Raw genomic sequence first — 20,857 nt, forward strand, 5'->3', positions numbered from 1 at the left:
AAAACTTCAATTACAAACAAATGAAATATATTTATTAATAAAGGCAGTTCAAAGTACAGTAGCCAAAACAACAATAAAATTTATTCTTCAGTATTATTACAAAAAAAAAATTATTTAATTTATTACAAGACATGCTTTTACTGCGATAGTATCTAATGCTATCACCAATGTCAATATACTATCGACAGGTTGTCAACTGTGAGCGCAGTGGTACACACGCGTCACAACTCCACGTTACGTAAAGTAATAAATAATTTAAAAACGGCGACTTATTACACCCATCCCCTTATTTAACGTCTTACACGAATTCGCATTTACACAATTTATAAATTAACGAATTCATATCATTAACATTTTGTGGTCTCATTCATTTGACAACACTGATAGGAATAAACTAAGATTGCCAGAGATTTTAAAATACAATTTGGGAAATACGTTCCCTCAATATGTATTCACAATAACAATGTGTTCGTGTAAAAGCAAGCTAAAAAAACATATATTTCTTACTACGAGTATTAGAACTGGTAAGTCATCAATTACATAGATTTTTGGGTTCTTTATAATATGTAATCTGTGTCAAAAACATGGACGAAAAATTATGTTATATCCATGGAAAGAAAAATTAAAATATTGGATCGTTTACGACTTTACGTAACAGAGAAGGATTAAGGACTTTGCTATTTGTTTTTATTCATGAAATATTCTTGGTAAGGTTTTTAAAATGTTGTGCTTTTGTTTAAGCTAAATAAATGACTGAATTGAGCACATTTTGGGAGTTTATTTCGTTTTACGCGGCATTACATAAGCATAATGAAGGATTTAGATTTATACAGTCCTGTCGGGAACCCATCTTCAGTGTAGATAGGGAGATTGATGTACATTGAGGCTCTTTTCATTTGCAATTTATTTCTTAAAGTCGAATATGTTTTAACACCGATTACATGATTGTTATTCGGGAGGGGCGGGACAGTCGTCATTATATTGAAATAGAGATCTGCTGACTTTTTAACCGGATAACAGCATTTTTCCAGTTATAAAGGTCAATAAAAAAGTAAGATTTATTTTGCTGTCAGTACTAAATAATATTCTACAATAAAATTAGCACCAATTTCGTAATTATATACGTTGATAAACTTATAAAAACATAACATTTTATTTATAGTTTTGTGTAAATCGTCAAAAACGATTACTGTACAAAATTTTCAAAAAATTTACAGTACATCTACAACATTAATAGAAAACTGTTGTACAGGGTGTATTTGGACTGGCGCAATCGAAACACATCCTGTATACAAAAACACGGTGATATGAATAAAATTACACTGACACAATGAAGAACTAAGGAAATAGATTGGCGCTTGAAACGTTATAGATTTTTATTTTTATTTTTTATTTATCATAGTCACCTTTCCCTCTAATCTTAACGGAATAGCTCTAATTAACGTAAAGTGAGACGCTGAAGACATTTGACGATAGTGTGAATATCTCTATATTTAAATAGGTAAAGGCAGTATCTTATTTGTTTGACAATCGATTTTTTATGTAAGGAGATATTGGCGAGCTACAGTTCTTCAATAAAAAATTGAGTCTTTTTTTTTAATATCAAAAAGAAAGCAAAACATAAAATGAATGTGAATCTTATAGCGTTAGTGATTATGGTCGAATTTCGATCACTAAATAAACCCTGGTATATTTACTGTAAAACTGGTTAGAAGCATTATTAACCTTACCGAATGCCAGTTTTTTTAAGAACGCACACTATGTATTTATAACGCTGCATCAGCAAATTAAAGAAAATTAACAATTTTCTTTTAATAATTCTCTAATATACAAACAAATAGTTTAAATATACATATAATTTCAAGAGCCAATTAAAACACATTATTAAGTACAATTAAATTTGATTGTTCAAATACGAAGCATTCATTTCTTTTAAACATCCTAATTTCATATATTCGCATTGGGTGTCGGTGGTTTTGGATACTAAATATTAAATATAATAGATTTGAATTAAATGTAGGTACATCAAACTTTTAACATGATTTGTCTTGAGAAGACTGTGGAGGGTAGGAGTATTGTGGTGTGGAGGTGTAGAAAAGGATTGTGTGGAGGGGGGGCTCAAACCGAAAAGGCACTAAGGAGATCTCGAGCATCAGGCCGCAATCCAATGATCGACTAGGATAGCTTCACTCCACCCATCACGGTATTATGTGAACTACGCATTATTGACGGTGAAGTATGCCGAGTGAACAAATCGTATCGACTGTAATAATGACGTCACCGCAAAATTAACATTACCCGAAAAACCATAATTAGTAAAAATATTAAAACAAATATACAAATTAACTTTTTGCTATAGTGGCGCCATCTTACCTTATGGTTTTCCTTCTACCCTCCACAGCAAATAGTCTGTAGATCTACCAGACACAAAACTAAATATTAAATCGAGCTCACAAACATTCCGAGAATGTCAATAAGTACAAGTCGCCAGACAATAACAATAGAATTTGAATTTGATTTAATTATGTCATATATTCCCTTTGTGTGAGGAAACTATATTACAATACATACAATTCTAATAATGTTCACGTCATTATTTGCAGACCGTTGAAATGTTTACATCAGCATTAAATACCTAATACTCTGCTAACCGTTCAGTTTGAGCACTCATTAACACTTAGGCCGTTGCATCGGACGTAATTAAAAACATTATTATAATACGCTGTAACTCAAACTACTTGGCATAGTTAAATAACCAATTATTAGATATGATTGCTATATACTCGTACGTAAACATAATAAAATATAGGTCATGTCCTATCATAAATGAGAGAGTCATATTTCAATCGCGTCTCATATTTTTAACATATAACATTCGCGATTTCGTTCAAAGTTGATGTTTGTATGTAATTTTTGACATTTTGAGCGCGACCAATAAAAATAATATAAAAAAGGGAATGTGCATTTTCTAAATCACAACTTTAGTCTCAACGAGCTAGCACATAAAATCTACACATGCATATGCACAAACACAACACACAGGTGAGTGCCGATTTGTGCTCAAATTGTCAACAGACTTTTTTTTCGACATATCAATAGAAAATTAAAGATAACACGTATTCTATAAAACGGATCTTGAAGCTTCAGTGATTAGATCGAATTTCAATCATCACAACATCAATGAACGCACTTGGGAATACCTGAACTGTTGTAAAAAAAAAAAAACTTTTTCTTAAGGGAAACTGTTGCTCAATTAAGAAATCAAACTAAAAATACATAATATGTAATACAAAAAATAATGTTTTGTGTATTAAAGCTATTTTTTAATTTAATATTACTATCAGAATCCTTTTTTGCTTTGATCAAAAACAAGAAAAAAAAACATTTCAAAAAACAAATTTAGGCAGGTAGGTACACAAAAACCACAAGCGTCCCTAACACAGTTTTGAATAAACTCAACTCAGCAAATAAATATTAAAAAGTTTATATTACATTTCATGGTTAGTAACTCGGAATTTAACCGCTACTCCTTCGTAACAAGAAAACTTTACTTGTTAATATGATAATAAAGCGACATGCGAAAGCTACAAAGGAGCTTTCCGATTATAGTCACAATTGTTTTCGAAGCAACAATATTAAAACCCTTTTCAATAGCTTGGTACACTCCTATGTTTATTTGTATGTAACAGATTCTTTGGGACATAATTAAGACGTCATTGACTTGAAAATTTGCACACGCATCAAGGACCAATGCGAAACACAATAATTTTCAAATATCAACTGGTTACAAAAATGATCAAATCGCCTCTTTTATATTTAGTGCGATTATTTTGATTTCATTATAATATCGAAGGGTGAAATGCTATTTGGTTTAAGCGCCATTCCGCTTAATACATTTATCTTTGTAATTAAAGGTGCGTTTTATTTGGATTTAGCATCAACGGTTCGATTTTTAAATTGAACTTCAGTTAAGTTTACTCAATTCAAATAGCTGAAGAAGTTTTTTTATTATGATATTTTTTCCAAATTTTTAACTTTTTATTTTTTATTGCTTAGATGGATGTACGAGCTCACAGCCCACCTGGTGTTAAGTGGTTACTGGAGCCCATAGACATCTACAACGTAAATGCGCCACCCACCTCGAGATATAAGTTCTAAGGTGTCAGTATAGTTACAACGGCTACCCCACCCTTCGAACCGAAACGCATTACTGCTTCACGGCGGAAATAGGCGGGATGGTGGTACCTACCCGTGCGGACTCACAAGAGGTCCTACCACCAGTGATTACGCAAATTACAATTTTGCGGGTTTGGTTTTTATTACACGATGTTATTCCTTCACCGTGGAAGTCAATCGTGAACATTTGTTGAGTACGTATCTCATTAGAAAAATTGGGACCCGCCTGCGGGATTCGAACACCGGTGCATCGCTACATACGAATGCACCGGACGTTTTATCCTTTAGGCCACGACGACTTCAAAACTTTAAATAATTCTCCTGTAAATTTGCAAAAATGTCGCTTAAACCAAATAGCCTTTCACCTATCGATATATCTGTTTAATCTGTTGTGCATTAATATATCTATCTGCCCCTTAAAATGCCGTAGAATAATCGCTCGATAAAAAAAACCTTTTTGGGAAATGGCAATACATACTTATTATTTAATCACGTCTATTCAATAACGAATTGCTGTGGAATACATCGAGTTTAATGCATAATGGAACGTTTGTCGAATGCATTAAGAGTCAATATTAATTAAAACGTTGCACGACAATATCGAACGCTATAATGGCGCTATAAAAAACGTTATCGGATTGTTAATGAACGTTTTAGCTCTACCAAAGAACTTCATATATTTCAACGGCCGTCAGGTGTAGTGGTAAGTGACATGGTCACTACACAAGGGGGTCGCGGGTTCGAATCCCGCCAAGGGAAGATATTTGTATGATAAATATAAATGTCTTTTCCAGGGTTATGGATGTATATTAAATATATGTATGTGTATAATAAAAATCTTACATTTATTTCCGTTATCTGGTACCTGTAACACAAGTTCTTTACGAACTTATCACGGGACCAGTTAACGTGGCGTGATTGTTAGTAAATATTTATATTTATTATATAACATTTCTTCTTATAAAGGGCCTCTGTTAATAACTCTGTTTGCGTATGCATGTTTAACTACTAATTAAAATGACTACTATAAAATGCTGTCACATACGGACTACCATACAATAACTTCTTGATTTTTAATTTCATATAATTCATCAATAATCAGGTTCTCAGATTAAAACTATACTATACATTTGTCTTTATATTGTGTTGCCAATTATAAAACGTAGTTATAACCGGACTATAAATTTTCTAAACATAAGTATATTTTATAAATTTTGGCAACACTATCAAGGACGGATATAAATATTCACAATATCACTTAATAATAATTTTCTTTAAGTACAAACTCTAAACATGACTAACAAAATTATTTATATATTTACTTTCATTGTACTCAATAAAACACTTATCACATACACTCTTATAATTATTATACATATTTAAAAAAAAACAATAAAATATTTGTAAAAACATCACAAAAATCTATAAAAACGACGAAAAACAACAATATTCGAATAATAATAATAATAATAATTCATTTGTAAATTTAAATATCTTTGTATGATTTATGTCGGACGCGCAATGGGAACAAACGTTCTGAAATGAAATTTACTGTCGTATAAATCGGGACGAGAAACTTCATTAGTCAATACGGACCTTAAAGTTTCTTTTTTAAATATATTGTAAATTATTTTCATATACATAAGGAATTACCGTTCAAAATAAAACCTGTAGAGCCGACTCCATAATTACTAAAATGACAAAGCGATTAACGTTTTAGACAGGATGCGGGTACATATCGCTGTCTCCCTCGCACACCCGCGCCATATTGGCTACATGTGAACTAAATCTCACTACAAATACATCGATACATTACACTTGAGCTAGTGACAGGCGAGCTTACTCACCACTGTACTACCGAGGAGTCCAATCCTATCCATCCATTTTAAATTATCTACCGCTTTATCCTATCTAGACATAGAATAGAACTTGTTACAAAATCGGTGTCGGGTGCATTTGATTTGATTTGATATCATATACCATTTCTTCGTTCACTCCTCTCTTACACATCATATTTCACGCAATCCATCTATTTCTTCTTAGGTCTACCTCTTCCTCTAAAGCCACATTCATAGTTAAAACTCAACCAATCTCATTATCATTTTGTCTCTTCATATGTACATACCATTCATATTAATGTAAAAATTATTATGTTATATTGATATTATTAAACGGTATTTTTTCCATAAGTTTTTCTTTTTTTTTTTGGAATGGACGGATCGCGGCTATTCCAAGGTATCTACGGCTGGACTAGTCAAGGACTAGGACGGGTGCTCACAAGGACTCGGTCAGGAGAGGTTGTTCCAACTATATTGTATAATGTGTTTTCTTGCTATTGGAAGAAAACTCAAATTACCTTTCTTATCGAGGCTTATTGTTTTATAAAACATTCAATGAGGTTTATAAAGAGTCCTCAACGGTAGACCGCTACTTGATAGTGCTGCTGTCCATAAACAACAGTGATAATAAGCAAATCATCAGGCGAGACGTATCGTTTGTCTTCAAAGGCAAAAAAAGCATTCTTAAATATGCTTATATAATTATAAATAATAAATATTTTTTCTTTACATATTTTTTCACATATTTCATCGAATAAAATATATTGATTTTTGTTTTCACAAACGTGACGTCAGCGTTTCAATATATATCGATTGAAGGGTGGGAATGGCATTCATAATGTTATTACATAATATATACATTAAATTGCGTAAAACTAGTTACATATTTAGTATTGATGATATTTAATTTTATATAACTTTAAAATGATAATGTTCGTTTAATGTTAGGGACGGACAAATTGACAGACAAATGTAAGTATGTATACACAAAAATTAAGTACATTATCTTATTCTACAAAATGTTAAATTGATAAATCGCAATACGCGGTCAATATTTACACAACCGAATAATTAAACTAAAAATAACTAAATAAAAACTTTCATTTGTTTAAACAATCTCTACCGGTGAGATCGAGTTTATTCTACAGTCTTTGAAAAAATATGTAATTAAGTACGATTGAACACAGAGTTAGTTATGTCGAGGCGACGAGAGCCACTGGGCCGCAACTGTGATTCTTTTAACGGTTCATTTTATTTAGCGAACCAGCTGTAGAGCTTTGTACGCAATAAACGCCATTATGACTTCCAGTTTCTTGTGTTAGCACTTATAAAGTCTGATTTTTATTATATATACAACGTTGATTACTTTTGTCAGTCTGTTAGTGTGTGTACTGCGGGCGCGGGCGCTGGTGCGGGTCCGGTTGCGGGTGCGCGTGCGTCGTTTAGAAGCTCTTGAGCGTGACGCCCCTGGCGGGAAGGCTGTTGGCCTTGGCGGGCGCGTCGCGCGCGTGCGAGTGCGCCAGCGCGATGCTGAGGCACTGCACCCACTCCTCGGCGTTCTTGCCGTCCTTCGGCTTCAGGATCAGCGTCTGGTCCCCGGTGAATATCTCGAACGCCTTCGGGATGTTGCGGGCGCCGCGCGACACCTTCACGGACCGGATCTGATTGATGTCGATACTTTCGCCGCCGCTCTGAGGACGAGGGGTTTTGTAAATTAACGGGCCAAAGAGTCCGCGTCGGTAGGTGGTCATCGTCGCTCACGGGCACAGCCGCGACGATACCTCCACTACAACGCTCTAGCTAGCTCTCCACAACAAAGACGACTGGAGTCTTATTCTAAGAATTTCAATAAAGCAAGCACATTATACTCACAGATCCCTTGCAGGAGAGGTGGGCGCCGGAGAGCGTGAAGTACCTGGTGCGCCAGCGACGGAAGATCCTCCAGCGGCCCTTCTTCTCCTTGAGCGTGCCCTCGATGACGGGCGCGGCGCAGGGCGACAGGAAGGGCAGCGCGCGCTCGGGCCGCGTGCACAGGAAGCAGCCCCAGGCGCCGCGGGAGTCCCGCTCGAACACGTCGAAGAAGCCGGCGGCCCGCAGCTCGTCCACCAGCAAGTCCTGGTCCTTGAGCGGCGGGAAGGCGCCCGTGACCAGCGTGAGGAAGGTCTTGTTCTCGCACTTGAGGATGTCCCAGCAGTGCTTGAGGCTGGCCAGCGTGGGGTCGCGCGAGGACAGCGCCGCGGCGTGGCGGGCCTGCAGCGCCAGGAACATGAGGTGCACCCACACGCGGGGCGCGCGGGTGCGCACGCAGAACGGCGCCGCAGAGAACAGGCAGTGCGCGCCGCGCCCGCCGCACGCGAACGACAGCCGCGCGTGCTTCTTCGAGCGCCGCTCTGCGCGCAGCGACACCACGCCCAGCATTAGCAACTCACCCAAACCCTGCTGCGACTACTGCAACCGCTATCCCTACCCATCCAAACTGGTATGCTGCTTCGCGGCAGAAATAGACAGGATGACGGTACCCACGCATGCGCACTCACAATATGTTACGCCCTCTCCACTGAGAGACAATGGTCGAACCGGCCAGTAGAGCCAATGAACATTATACAATGAATCAAGTCACCTTCGATAGTACACTTGGCGGGCGGCGGCAGCCTCAGCGAAACATTATCCATGTAAGCTTTGATCTTGTCCAAATGCTTCTCGCAGAAGTGCTGGACGGTGTCGCGCATCGGGTACGGCTCAAATACGCTGATCCTGTGGTTTGAATTGTCCGTGTTGTTCGCTCCGTTGATCATGGTCACACTAGTGTTGTTCGCGCGGCGTGACGTCACGGTCACCGGTCCGGTTATCGATATAGAATTAGGGTTGGAGCACGGCGGGGAATTGGCCGTGGAGGTGATGATGGAAACGTGGCCCAGTGCATTGTTCGAGTGCTGGATCGATACGGACGGAGTGAGAGCGTCGGAAGATTTTCCGGTGAGCGGGTTTACCGATATCGATTGCGGTTGGTGCGGTGGATTAGTGATGATCGTTGGACCGTTTGTCTGAAATATAAAAAAAAGTTATCATAGAACTATTCATATTTTTTTGATTTCTACAATCTAATGGCAAAGAGAATGAAGTACATATAAAAAAAAAAAGCATTCTTTGCAAAAAGTCGAAACCATAGACAATGAAAATTCAGAACAAATAAATAAATAAATATTTACTAACATAACAGGAATTTAACTAAAAATAAAAGATACAATGTGCGCTCTGCCGAATTTGTAAAATGAATATTTGTGAGCCTGGATGAATATTGTTTAATTGTTTTGTACATTCAACAACTTTTTGGTCTATATAGAAAAGGAGTGTTCTATTGCTTTCCTATAAACAGACTTAGAAAAGTATTAATAAAGCGTTCTCTGTCTAGCTTTTTTTTTTGTTTTCATTCATGTTGAGTGACTCACCGTGTTAGGTGGAGCTCCGATAACGATATTGTGATGGTGGTGTTGTCTGGGAGTGTTGGCAGTCTTGTTGGCCGCAACGCTGGACGTGCACACACCGGGCTTGCCGTTCGTCGTGACTGTGTGAAGCGAAACGTACTTTTAGAGATTATGTTGCACCGCCCTACACCACACCGGCTGTCACACAAAATTTCTCGAGTGACAACAGGTGACAGTTTGCTTGATGTAAACAAGGGTTAGTTCTAATAATATATTTTTGTTCATCAGTGTTACATAGGTATTAAGACTGCTTGGTGAACTTTTGAACTACAGTATTTTTCATAAAGTTAATATTGAACTTTTTAAAAAAAAAACATATATATTCGTATATATTTGTTATCCAATTTTATCGTTGTCTTAATTTTTAGACTATTATTTTTATAAACAATTTAAATAAAATATTATCAGAAATTTCTAATTAACCAATTTAGCTTTCAAATTTACGATTCTGAGAAAATAAAGTTGTGTGTATACATCCTCGTCATCCATCCTAAGGCCTAGTATAGAGTATTAAAATTTATTGAGATGTCCTCACCGGTGCTGCTGGCGCTGTTCTGCTGCTGCAAGTTGATCTGCTGCGACGACGACAACCGGGTCATGCTCTTGTGGAGTCCTCCGACCGAGCCGCCTGTAATGTAACCATCTGATATAGGGCTGTCCGACCTGAGGCCTGCGACTCAAGAATGTGCGGCCGGCACAATTTTAAAACATAAAATAAATTTGTTAAGAAGTTTTCAATATATAATAGAATTATATAAAAACGATAGCGTGATTTGGCCCATCGCGTTCGTGCCCTTTTTATCATTTAATTCTCTTACATAGACAGCCCTAATTTAATAGATAAAGTATATTCTTATGATAAAGTGTTTTACAAAATTAAATAAATAATAACATGTCACTGTTTTACTATCGCCCGCCCGCACCAGATGACTGTTCATCCATACTACTTAGAACCACTGTGTTGATCTGGTGTGTTTCTAAAGATTTTTTTCTGTCACGTACCATCCGGCTTTGGAATGAGCTCCCCTCCACGGTGTTTCCGGAGCGCTATGACATGCCTTTCTTCAAACGAGACTTGCGTAGAGTACTCAGCGGTAGGCTATACCTTTTACTTTGCTGACGTTTATATGGGGCATAACCACTTACCACTTGGTCATATGCACGTATGCATACAAGGGTAATAAGAAAATTCCTACTGACACATTTGATATTTTTCTCGTAGTTATTCTTCTATATCCCTCACTTTTTTTTTTCTACCTAAGCTGATAGCTTTGAGGGATTATTTCAGCCTTAACTAGTAGGTGAGCTCACGGGGCTCAAACTTGACGACGTTGCTAACACGAACCCTAGCAAGAGCCGTACTTCGCAGAATCTACCACCGGATCGCGTTTCCGATCCGATGGTAGATTCTACGAAGCACGTCCCTTACTACTGAGGATCGCGACCACATGTGACGTTCTTTCACCGTGTTCGATCATGGGTGGCATGGGTGGCATGATACAGACTACCACCAAGTGCTTCTCTTACTAGATTTGACCATTGGGCTGGTGTTCTGCCCACGACGCGCTTGCCCTCTATGCGACTCTATGAGTTTCTCTAATTCATGTCTGGGAGACCGCATGATGTGTCCGAAGAGGCTCATAACACGTTCCCGGCAGATGGAAGAGAGCCTTTTTCTCGTAGTTACATAGATCAAATTACTAGGATCCCACGGTAGGCCCAAGAAAGGCAGGTTGGATGTGGTAAAAGCGGATATGGAGGACAATAACTTTACCCAAAGGATGCCGAAGACTGGGCAAAGTGCAAAGTGAAGGAATTTAAAAAGATTAGGAAAATGCTAGGAAAAAGAAGAAGTTAGTTAACAATTTTGATAGTGTGGTAATTTATACCCGCTACATTCAGTCTGGTCATGCTTCGATGTGAGTTGGGTCCTGGGTGCAGTCGTCCAGTACTGCGCGAGTCCCCGAGCTTGGCGCGCCGCGTGTACCCGGCCGCGGGGGGCGCCGGGGTGGCGGCGGGGGGCGCAGGTGTCACCGGGGGGGGCGGCGCGGGGGCACTCTGCGGTCCCCCCAGTTTGACGATGGTAACACCGCCTGATGTACGGTTGACTTCACTGTGAGATATCGCTGATTTAGGACGAGTGCTGTATCAAAATGTTTCGTGTTAAAATAAATTCATTGTTGATACGGCCATCCTTATTATTTCATGTTACTACTATAGCCGTAATTAGGATACAACTGAAACCTTGACCTCACAACCCAGATCGGGCGGTGGCATTTACACGATGATGTCTACGGTCTTCCATTACTTAATACCGACCAGCGATTAACTCGTTTAGTCATCTTAGTCAGTCTTAGAGGAGTGCTCTGATGAATTGTTTGAGATGATCCCCTCATCTCCTCTTTATCATCGCACCTGCCGCTATCGGAGCAGAGTTCATGCATGTTATCTGGAACCGCTGCGTTCATCGACAGTGCGTGTCCAGAGGTATTTTTTGCCACGTACCATCCGCCTATGGAATGAGCTCCCCTCCACGGTGTTTCCCGAGCGCTATGACATGTCCTTCTTCAAACGAGTCTTGTGGAGAGTATTAAGCGGTAGGCAGCGACTTGGCACTGCCCTTGGCATTGCTGAGGTCCATGGGCGACGATAACCACTCACTATCAGGTGGGCCGTATGCTAGTCTGCCTACAAGGGCAATAAAAAAAAACGACAAGAATAAACTCAATACGAGCCTATAGTATTTGAACAACATTTTGGTCAGTACGGTACATACATAAAATATGAACGTTTGATTCCATAAGTACACATGGGAACAAAATTATTTATTTTTTGAAATTCAAAAGACATTTCATTCTTTAGGGGCTACAAATTAATAGACAAATTTCAAAATCAATATGTACTACAAAAAAAAAAGTCATAAAAAATTGAATAAAGTTGAAACTCACGTATTATTGGCCCTGACGGCGGTGAGCAGTTTGTCGGTGAACAGAGCGGGGAATGCGCTGCAGAGCGACGTGGCCTCCCTCATGAGCACCGCCTGCTGCGCGCGGTCCGCAGTCGACAGCTTCTCCAGTATGAAGTTCAGGGCTTCTTGAGCTCGCTCCTGTTGACACATCATCATCATCAGCCTGTGTCTCTCCACTGCTGGATGTAGGCCTCTCCCATAGTCCGCCACAATGAACGATCCTCCGCCTTCCGCATCCAATCTTTCCCAGCATATCGCCGCAAGTCATCGGTCCAACGGGCAGGGGGACGCCCAACGCTGCGCTTACCGATACGCGGTCTCCAGTCCAGAACACGTCTGCTCCATCGGCAGGTATGTCCGGCCCATGGCCATTTCAGCTTGCTAATCTTTAGGGCTATGTCGGTTACTTTGGTTCTTTGACGGATTTCCTCATTTTTGACTCAATCCATCAAAGAAACTCCCAGTATACACCTTTCCATAGCACGCTGAGCGACTTTGAATTTACGGATCTGTTGACACAAATTATAGAAAATCCACATTTCCTGTTGCTCTTAAAATAAATCGTTATTATCTGATGATAGGTGTAATTCTTTAAATTATCGCCATGTATTAACTTCATCACAGCTACGCACTTCTTGAATCTTTCACTTCATCAACGAGGGTTGACTGGAAGAGAATGCCTGCATGGCGTTAAGTTCGCCTTTGTACACTATTTTGTGCAATAAAGAATTTTCATTCATTCATTCATAGGTGATTTTATGAGGCGGCAGCATGATACGTACCCGGTGCGTGTAGCCGATGCGCGTGAGCAGCGCGGCGACGAGCGCGACGAGGCGGGGCGGGGCGTGCGGGGGGGCGGCGGCGCGCGCCAGGGCGGGCCCCTGCTCGCTCAGCAGCGACGCGCGACTGCGGCTCACGCACGCCATCACCTGGGGAGCGACACGGTGGCGCCGGTTCGTTACTTCGGCCTCGGGTGGACGGTCACTGTGGGCCGTTCCGACTCCGTTCGACTGTGTTCAACTACTGCAACTACTAACTGCTATAGTTTGTGAGCCATGTCTGATAATTTTATGAAACTTTTTTCGTGAAACCGAAATGTGGTTTCGACTGTTAAATTTAAATACTTTTAAAAAGCGGATTTATTTATTTAATTTAATAAAATCAATTTTTCGAAATTCGTGAGATGAATGTCTTGAAAATTTGTGTGAAAAGGGAGAGAACACTAATGTAAAACAATTATTGTTTTTGATTTATTAAAGCGATTGGTCGTCAGTACTACGCAGTGCTGATTCTGTTTAATGTCATATATTCTTGTACAGAATACTGAGTCCCTGGTATCAAATATGACTATAAAAAAATCTATTTCATTAAAAATTTATAAAAAAATTGCGTCTCATTTTCGAGAAACGAATACTGACAAATGGCATGCTGTATAAGTAAGTTCAGCTGTGTTTATAGTACTAAAGGATAATATTTTTTACAGTTTCCACAAGTAGCGATATAATTAAAACTATTTTTAAGGTTAAATTTTTCGTTAATATTATTCCCGACGTTTTGAATTCTTCATTAATTTTTCGTGATCACGAACGAAAAATCTTAAATGTTAAGCGATATATCTATGTACAAATCGATACATGAATACTTTACGAACTACCCTCAAATTTTCCATAAAATAATTTATGGACTATTAGAATTCTTCAAAAAGAATTTATTATTGATTTCTCCACTATTTAATGGATGTTATTATACATATAAAACTTCCTCTTCAATCACTCTATCTATTAAAAAAAACTGCATCAAAATCTGTTGCGTAGTTTTAAAGATTTAAGCATACATAGGAATATAGGGACAGAGAAAGCGACTTTGTTTTACACTATGTAGTGAGTAGTGATAGCTGAGGACGCGGAGACACCGAGTGTCCCGTGTCGGTAGTAGTGCACAGTGCTTGCCTGCACGATGTCCACACACATGCAGCCGGGCTCGTCGGGGCGGGCGGTGCTGGGGCACAGGTAGGACAGCAGCTGGGGCACGCAGGTCCGCAGGGCGTCGGGCTTGCGCGCGGCGATCAGCTCGAACAGCGCGAACAGCGAGTTCTTCTCGACTTGTTCCGCGTGGGGGAGCAGCGACACCAGCGCGGTCGCGTGACCCTCCAGCGGCTCGGGGGATACTTCGTATAGATTCGTTAGTATTCGGCACAGAGGATAGTTACCTAGACGAATTAATCATCATTTTAGTGAGTTTTTTTTTTATTGCTTTGTTTTTTATTGCCCTTGTAGGCAGACGAACATACGGCCCACCTGATGGTGAGTGGTTACCGTCGCCCATGGACTTCAGCAATGCCAGGGGCAGAGCCAAGCCGCTGTCTAACAAATGGATGGCTTAGATGGGTGGACGAGCTCACAGTCCACCTTTTGTTAAGTGATTACTGGAGCCTATAAACATCTACAACGTAAATGCGCCACCCACCTTGAGATATGAGTTCTAAGATCTCAGTATAGCTACAACGGCTGCCCCACCCTTCAAACCGAAACGCATTACTGCTTGACAGCAGAAATAGGCAGGGTGATGGTACCTATCCGTGCTAACTCATAAGAGGTCCTACCACCAGTGAATATACAGCAACCACTATTTTTTTATTATTTATCGTACATAACAAAACGTCAAACAATTGAATTAATATTATTAGTCTTACTTCAATTCAGTTACATGTGCTTTCATTCAAGTTTTAGTTCTTGATAATAATAACATTTTCAATTTTTACATCATAGCTGAAAAATGTATTATGAAAATGAACGAAAATAACATCGAATTGTGCAATTAAGATTTCTCTTACCGGACATTATAGAGTCCATAATCGTTTGAACGTGAGGCTTGAGTAGCACTGCATGATGTACAGCGGCTAATGACAGATATCGAGCCATGTGCCTGGATATCTCCCGATTGCCTTTATGCAGGAACTGTACTGCGACGGGGAGGAACAGCTCCATTACATTCTTGTTGCCATAGTTTTCCGTGTCCGATTGAAGTGGAAACGATACCTGAAAACATTACTTTTTAAATTTGTTGCTCTCATCAAAATCAGATGTTCAATGATAAATAGAAAAATTTAATAAGGACATCTCTACGACATTCGGAAATCAAACAAATCACATTCAGAATATTTACTATGAACTAGAATCAGATGCGCTAACGGTTTAGCTAGCAAAATAGCCCAAAGAGCTAATTACGTAAGATAATAGGTGACAATACGTACACAATCATACATTCTCTTTTATATATTTATAGATTGTTTTTCCCTTCTACCTATGCTGATAGCTTTCAGAGGCTATTTCAGCTTCGCCGTAACATGTAGGTGAGCTCACGGGGCTCAATCCGGAGTGATGCTAACACTGGCCCTAGCAAGAGCAGTGCTTCGCAGAATCTACCACCGGATCGGAAACGCGACCCACTGAGAAGATCCTCGGCGAGAAACTCAGTGGGCTGTGTCTATGGGTTAATTCGTTCGTCGAGCCCTTCGTCGCAAGCGATGGGTTCGACGAGGACGGTGATCAGTGCTTGTGGTACCTAAAAGCATCATTAATGGATCGGGAGGCTCCGTAATGACGTGTTTTGGGCGACGTCAACTATTTACCATTCGGTCTACAGGATCGGGTATGTAATTTCCAGCGGCCAAGAATGATGCCGACTGTAGATACTTACTGACTGAGTCAAGCTTCAGGTCACTATGGAGATCGATAGATTGTAGCATTCATGATATTGTAGTCTTACTAATGATTTTATCTGAATGTTGCACATGCATAGCATATAACTAGTCAGGTCATAAGTATTGTCACACAGTAAAAACTTTTCTTTTAGAATGCTGGCCACAAAAAAGTTTATTGAATTCGAATTTCGAATTGTTCATGAAAATAAAAATGTATAATTTTAGAATTTTACTCATTGTTAAATATGGAGTGGACGCTTAAAGAAGACCGTGTTGCAGTTATTGCGTTGCATCGTTGCGGTTAAGCGCCATTTCAAATTTTTAACATACTGAAAAATTTGAATATAATCAAAAGATTTGATTATCATACCATCAAACGATACAATGAAGACTCTAGTGTAGATGACAGGTCAAAAAGTGGTCGCCCTCGGTCTGTTAGGACTCCAGCAGTGATAAAAGCTGTGAAGGCGCGAATTCAAAGAAATCCCAAACGTAAGCAGAAACTGTTGGCCCTTCAGATGGGGTTAAGCAGAACCACGGTGAAAAGGGTGTTAAATGAAGACTTAGGGCTTTGGGCATATCGAAGAAAAACAGGACATCGTTTGAATGCTCGTCTAATGGACCTGAGACTGACGAGATGCCGCGCTTTGTTGAAGCGGTACGCGGGAAAAAAATATCGGGAAATTCTTTTTTCGGAGGAAAAAATTTTACCGTAGAAGAGAGCTACAACAAACAAAATGATAAGGTGTACGCACACAGTAGTGAAGAAGCGAGCAACCGTATTCCGCGTGTCCAACGAGGTCATTTTCCATCCTCGCTCATGGTATGGTTGGGAGTTTCTTATTGGGGCTTAACAGAGGTACATTTTTGTGAGAAAGGTGTAAAAACGAATGCAGTTGTGTATCAAAATACAGTCCTGACGAACCTTGTGGAACCTGTTTCTCATACCATGTTCGATAACAGGCACTGGGTATTCCTACAAGATTCGGCACCACCTCATAGAGCGAAGAGCACACAAGATTGGCTGGCGGCGCATGAAATCGACTTCATCCGGCACGAAGACTGGCTCTCCTCCAGTCCAGATTTGAATCCGTTAGATTACAAGATATGGCAACACTTGGAGGAAAAGGCGTGCTCAAAGCCTCATCCCAATTTGGAGTCACTCAAGACATCCTTGATTAAGGCAGCCGCCGATATTGACATGGACCTCGTTCGTGCTGCGATAGACGACTGGCCGCGCAGATTGAAGGCCTGTATTCAAAATCACGGAAGTCATTTTGAATACACTTTAGTGTCATAAGAATCTATGTTTTGTTAAGTTCATTTTGGTATATGAATGGTTACATAATGAATAAACTTGTTTCAATTATTTTACATTAAAAATGTGACAGAATTTATGACCAGACTAGGTATACGTGCACGAGATTTAAAGCCTTATACTAGAGATTTAAAACTTTACTTAAAATTCATATTTACCAATACAATGCAAGCAATGACATCAGAAGCAATCTTTGCATGAGGTGGATCATCATCTCTTAAATGCCCTAATGGCATCAAGTTATGGTGCAGGCATGACTCCAATAGTGCCACTAGAGCTGCGCAGTATTTGTCCAATGTTCCTGTCTCCTTGATACATGACGTAACTCGCGTCACGCATATCTCTATGAGGGCCTGATCCCTGTCGTTGCGGACGTAATCAGGTCGGGATGAGACTTCTGTTATTTGTTTTAACTGTAACATTAAAAACATAATGCAATTTATTTAAGCCGAATGAACATGTGTTTTAAATGCAACTCTTTTTGATTAACAAAATTACTAAGAGGTTGTCTTTCTTGACAAACATATTCAGATTCTAATTAAATGTATTACCTTCAATTACTGAGACATAAATTTATTTCATTTTACTACATAATATTACATGAAAGCCTCAAACTGCAGGACAAAAATCGTTGTGTCTATGCCAAAATGAAAATGTTAATAGAAAGGTTAAGAAACACATTCATGCATAATACAAATGATTTGAATAATAAAGACGTTGAATGATCAAACTGGACTCAGAATTAGCATAAACAGATTATGTGGCTTGAAACTTGCATATATTATGCTCCGTTAGCTTAGTCGTTGCTTTATTTCCATGTTTCCCTTGAAAGATGTTTATGATTTACTATACAGAGAAGTTATTGACTCTGATTAGACATTCGAGTGTTTAAAACCTTTATCTAGAAAAACTTGTTTCACAAGTCTAAGATATTGCAGAAGTTGGAATTTTTTATATATTTAATTTTAATACTGCACAATTTTCATATAAATATCTGTGTACTTTAAATATTTATCACTGCATACCAATCAGTCTTCAATATCAGCAAAGCACAGTTTAAGATAAAATGATTTAAACAAAGATAATAATATATAAAGGCACTGTTATAGTTTTGTTTTCTCTCAAAGCTATCTACTGAATATTAAGATTAAAATTACCATTTTTTTAAATATTGTGTTACAAAACAAAAGTTTTAGGTCTTATTGCACAGTACCAAAAGCAACGAAGTTTGAAGTCGTCGTGGCCTAAAGGATAAGACGTCTGGTGCATTCGTATGTAGCAATGCACCAGGGTACCAATTTTTCTAATGAAATACATGCTTAACAAATGTTCATGATTGACTTCCACGGTGAAGGAATAACAACGTGTAATAAAAATCAAACCCGCAAAATTATAATTTGCGTAATCACTGGTGGTAGGACCTCTTGTGAGTCCGCACGGGTAGGTACCACCACCCCGCCTATTCCTGCCAAGAAGCAGTAATGCGTTTCGGTTTGAAGGGTGGAGTAGCCGTTGTAACTATACTGAGACCTTAGAACTTATATCTCAAGGTGGGTGGCTCATTTACATTGTAGATGTCTATGGGCTCCAGTAACCACTTAACACCAGGTGGGCTATGAGCTCGTCCACCCATCTAAGTAATAAAAAAAAAAGTTCAATTCATTCAAGTAAGTGTCTTAGACTGTATGTTAAACAACTTCATACCTAGAATGCACTTTCAAGATTAAAATACAAAGAAAACGGTCTATTAAAATTGTATGGAAATATGTAAAGCAAGTAAGTAATAATTAAAGATTCAGTATATATGAGCGAGAAACTCTTAATGATTGTAGGCGGCTTGGCTCTGCTACTGGCATTGCTGACGTCCATGAGCGACGGTGACCACTTACCATCAGGTGGGCCGTATGCTCGTCTGCCTACAACGGTACAACCACTTATAGCAAAAATTGGTCATGTTTTTTTTTATTGTTTAGATTTTTTATTGCTTTGATGGGTGGACAAGCTCACAGCCCACCTGGTGTTAAGTGGTTACTGGAGCTCATAGACATCTACAACGTAAATGCGCCACCCACCTTGAGATATAAGTTCTAAGGTTTCAAGTATAGTTACAACAGCTGCCCTACCCTTCAAACCAAAACACATTACTACTTCACAGCAGAAATAGGCAGGGAGGTGGTACCTACCCGTGACAACTCACAAGAGGTCCTAACACCAATAATATGGTGGTAGGACCAGGTTTAAAGGATGGAAAAATATTATACTTTGGTCACATCTCAAGGGAGGCAATAGTATCCATATTGTGAAGTTTGAGCACACTAATAACAACTTCAAATCAAATGGATGGGGATCTGGGCCTGCTCATCTGTTATATTTTTATAAATTACTTTTATTTAATACATATAGCACCCAACAAGTTTTATGAGTATAAGGTAATCTATGGGTAACATAAGCCACAGGAGGTCTAAGCCTCAATTACATTCTAATAATGGCTGTTCTACTTTTGAAACATAACTTCATCAACTCAATAAACACAAAATCTAAGTATTTCTAAACACCAGTATACCAATAAAAAGAAATAGTTTTGTAGTGGCATAATCAAACTTGTAAACTGATATTTATTTACAATAAATATAAGCTTATGTTCAAAATATATGTATTATTAAAAGTAGGAAATGCAAATCAATATAATGGATATTTATAATACAGTGGAAAACTTCAGAAAGCATTAAGGAATGCTCTTATAGAACCAGTCCCTCATTCGAAAACTGTGTATTCAACTAGAATACTAAGAAATCAACTGCACACTACACTGCAATCAACTAAGCACTGTGTAATAATATTTTTAAACTCAAAGACAAGTTTTTTCTAAGGATTTTTACAACAAACACTCACCACTTCATTTAGATCGTCAACAATCTCAGAATCCGGTATAGCAAAAATATCGCCAGCTCTCGTAAGGTCCCTTTCGGTCAGTACGTGCTTCAAGAGTTCATGCATGGTGCTGGAATACTTATTTTAACACACAAAATACAAACAACATTCACAACCATAGAGCTCGCCGTCAAATATCCGACCAGACACATCAACAAATTTCTGGAAGACATTCGTCAGGTTTTGGTTTAACATTCATACCAATGAACTAATCCAAAATAAAAATTCGGTGATACAAATTCGAAGAAGGCTTTTAATAAATAAAAAAACAAAGCGTTAAGTAAAATACGAAACCAAGAACTTACGAGACAGTCTATTCTATTTTACTTGACGTTTACTTTTTGAAGACTAGGGATGAAATCGATGGAAGATCGAAGAAAAGGGGTTTATCGAGAAATCATTTTTACTGGTGGTAGGACCTCTTGTGAGTTTGTGAGT

At 38.9% G+C, this 20,857-nt stretch overlaps 1 protein-coding gene and 1 non-coding gene across 4 annotated transcripts; both read right to left on the reverse strand.

The window, feature by feature from the left end:
• Positions 1–10: 10 nt before the first annotated feature.
• LOC101738641 (protein melted) lies at positions 11–20,769 on the reverse strand. 3 transcript variants are annotated; one of them, XM_012697353.4, is made up of 12 exons: positions 20,381–20,769; positions 17,647–17,901; positions 15,301–15,505; positions 14,417–14,676; positions 13,250–13,396; positions 12,448–12,605; positions 11,389–11,642; positions 10,035–10,127; positions 9,464–9,579; positions 8,635–9,058; positions 7,887–8,404; positions 11–7,705 (listed from the first exon to the last, which is right to left on the reverse strand). In XM_012697353.4, exons 1-12 carry the CDS (start codon positions 20,483–20,485, stop codon positions 7,457–7,459), a joined length of 2,784 nt encoding a protein of 927 aa, XP_012552807.1. In that variant the 5' UTR covers positions 20,486–20,769; the 3' UTR covers positions 11–7,456. The 3 variants fall into 3 exon arrangements, with proteins under 3 accessions (XP_012552807.1, XP_012552811.1, XP_012552818.1); XM_012697357.4 differs by having other exon boundaries at positions 11,389–11,612; positions 20,381–20,752; XM_012697364.4 differs by having other exon boundaries at positions 7,887–8,264; positions 20,381–20,752.
• Positions 10,847–10,923, reverse strand: Mir2808a-2 (microRNA mir-2808a-2). The gene has a single exon (NR_107390.1). It is a non-coding gene; the product is annotated as a microRNA mir-2808a-2 (primary transcript).
• Positions 20,770–20,857: the final 88 nt, after the last annotated feature.

This window comes from Bombyx mori, chromosome 10, assembly GCF_030269925.1.
Source record: "Bombyx mori chromosome 10, ASM3026992v2".
NCBI classification, from domain to species: Eukaryota; Metazoa; Arthropoda; class Insecta; order Lepidoptera; family Bombycidae; genus Bombyx; species Bombyx mori.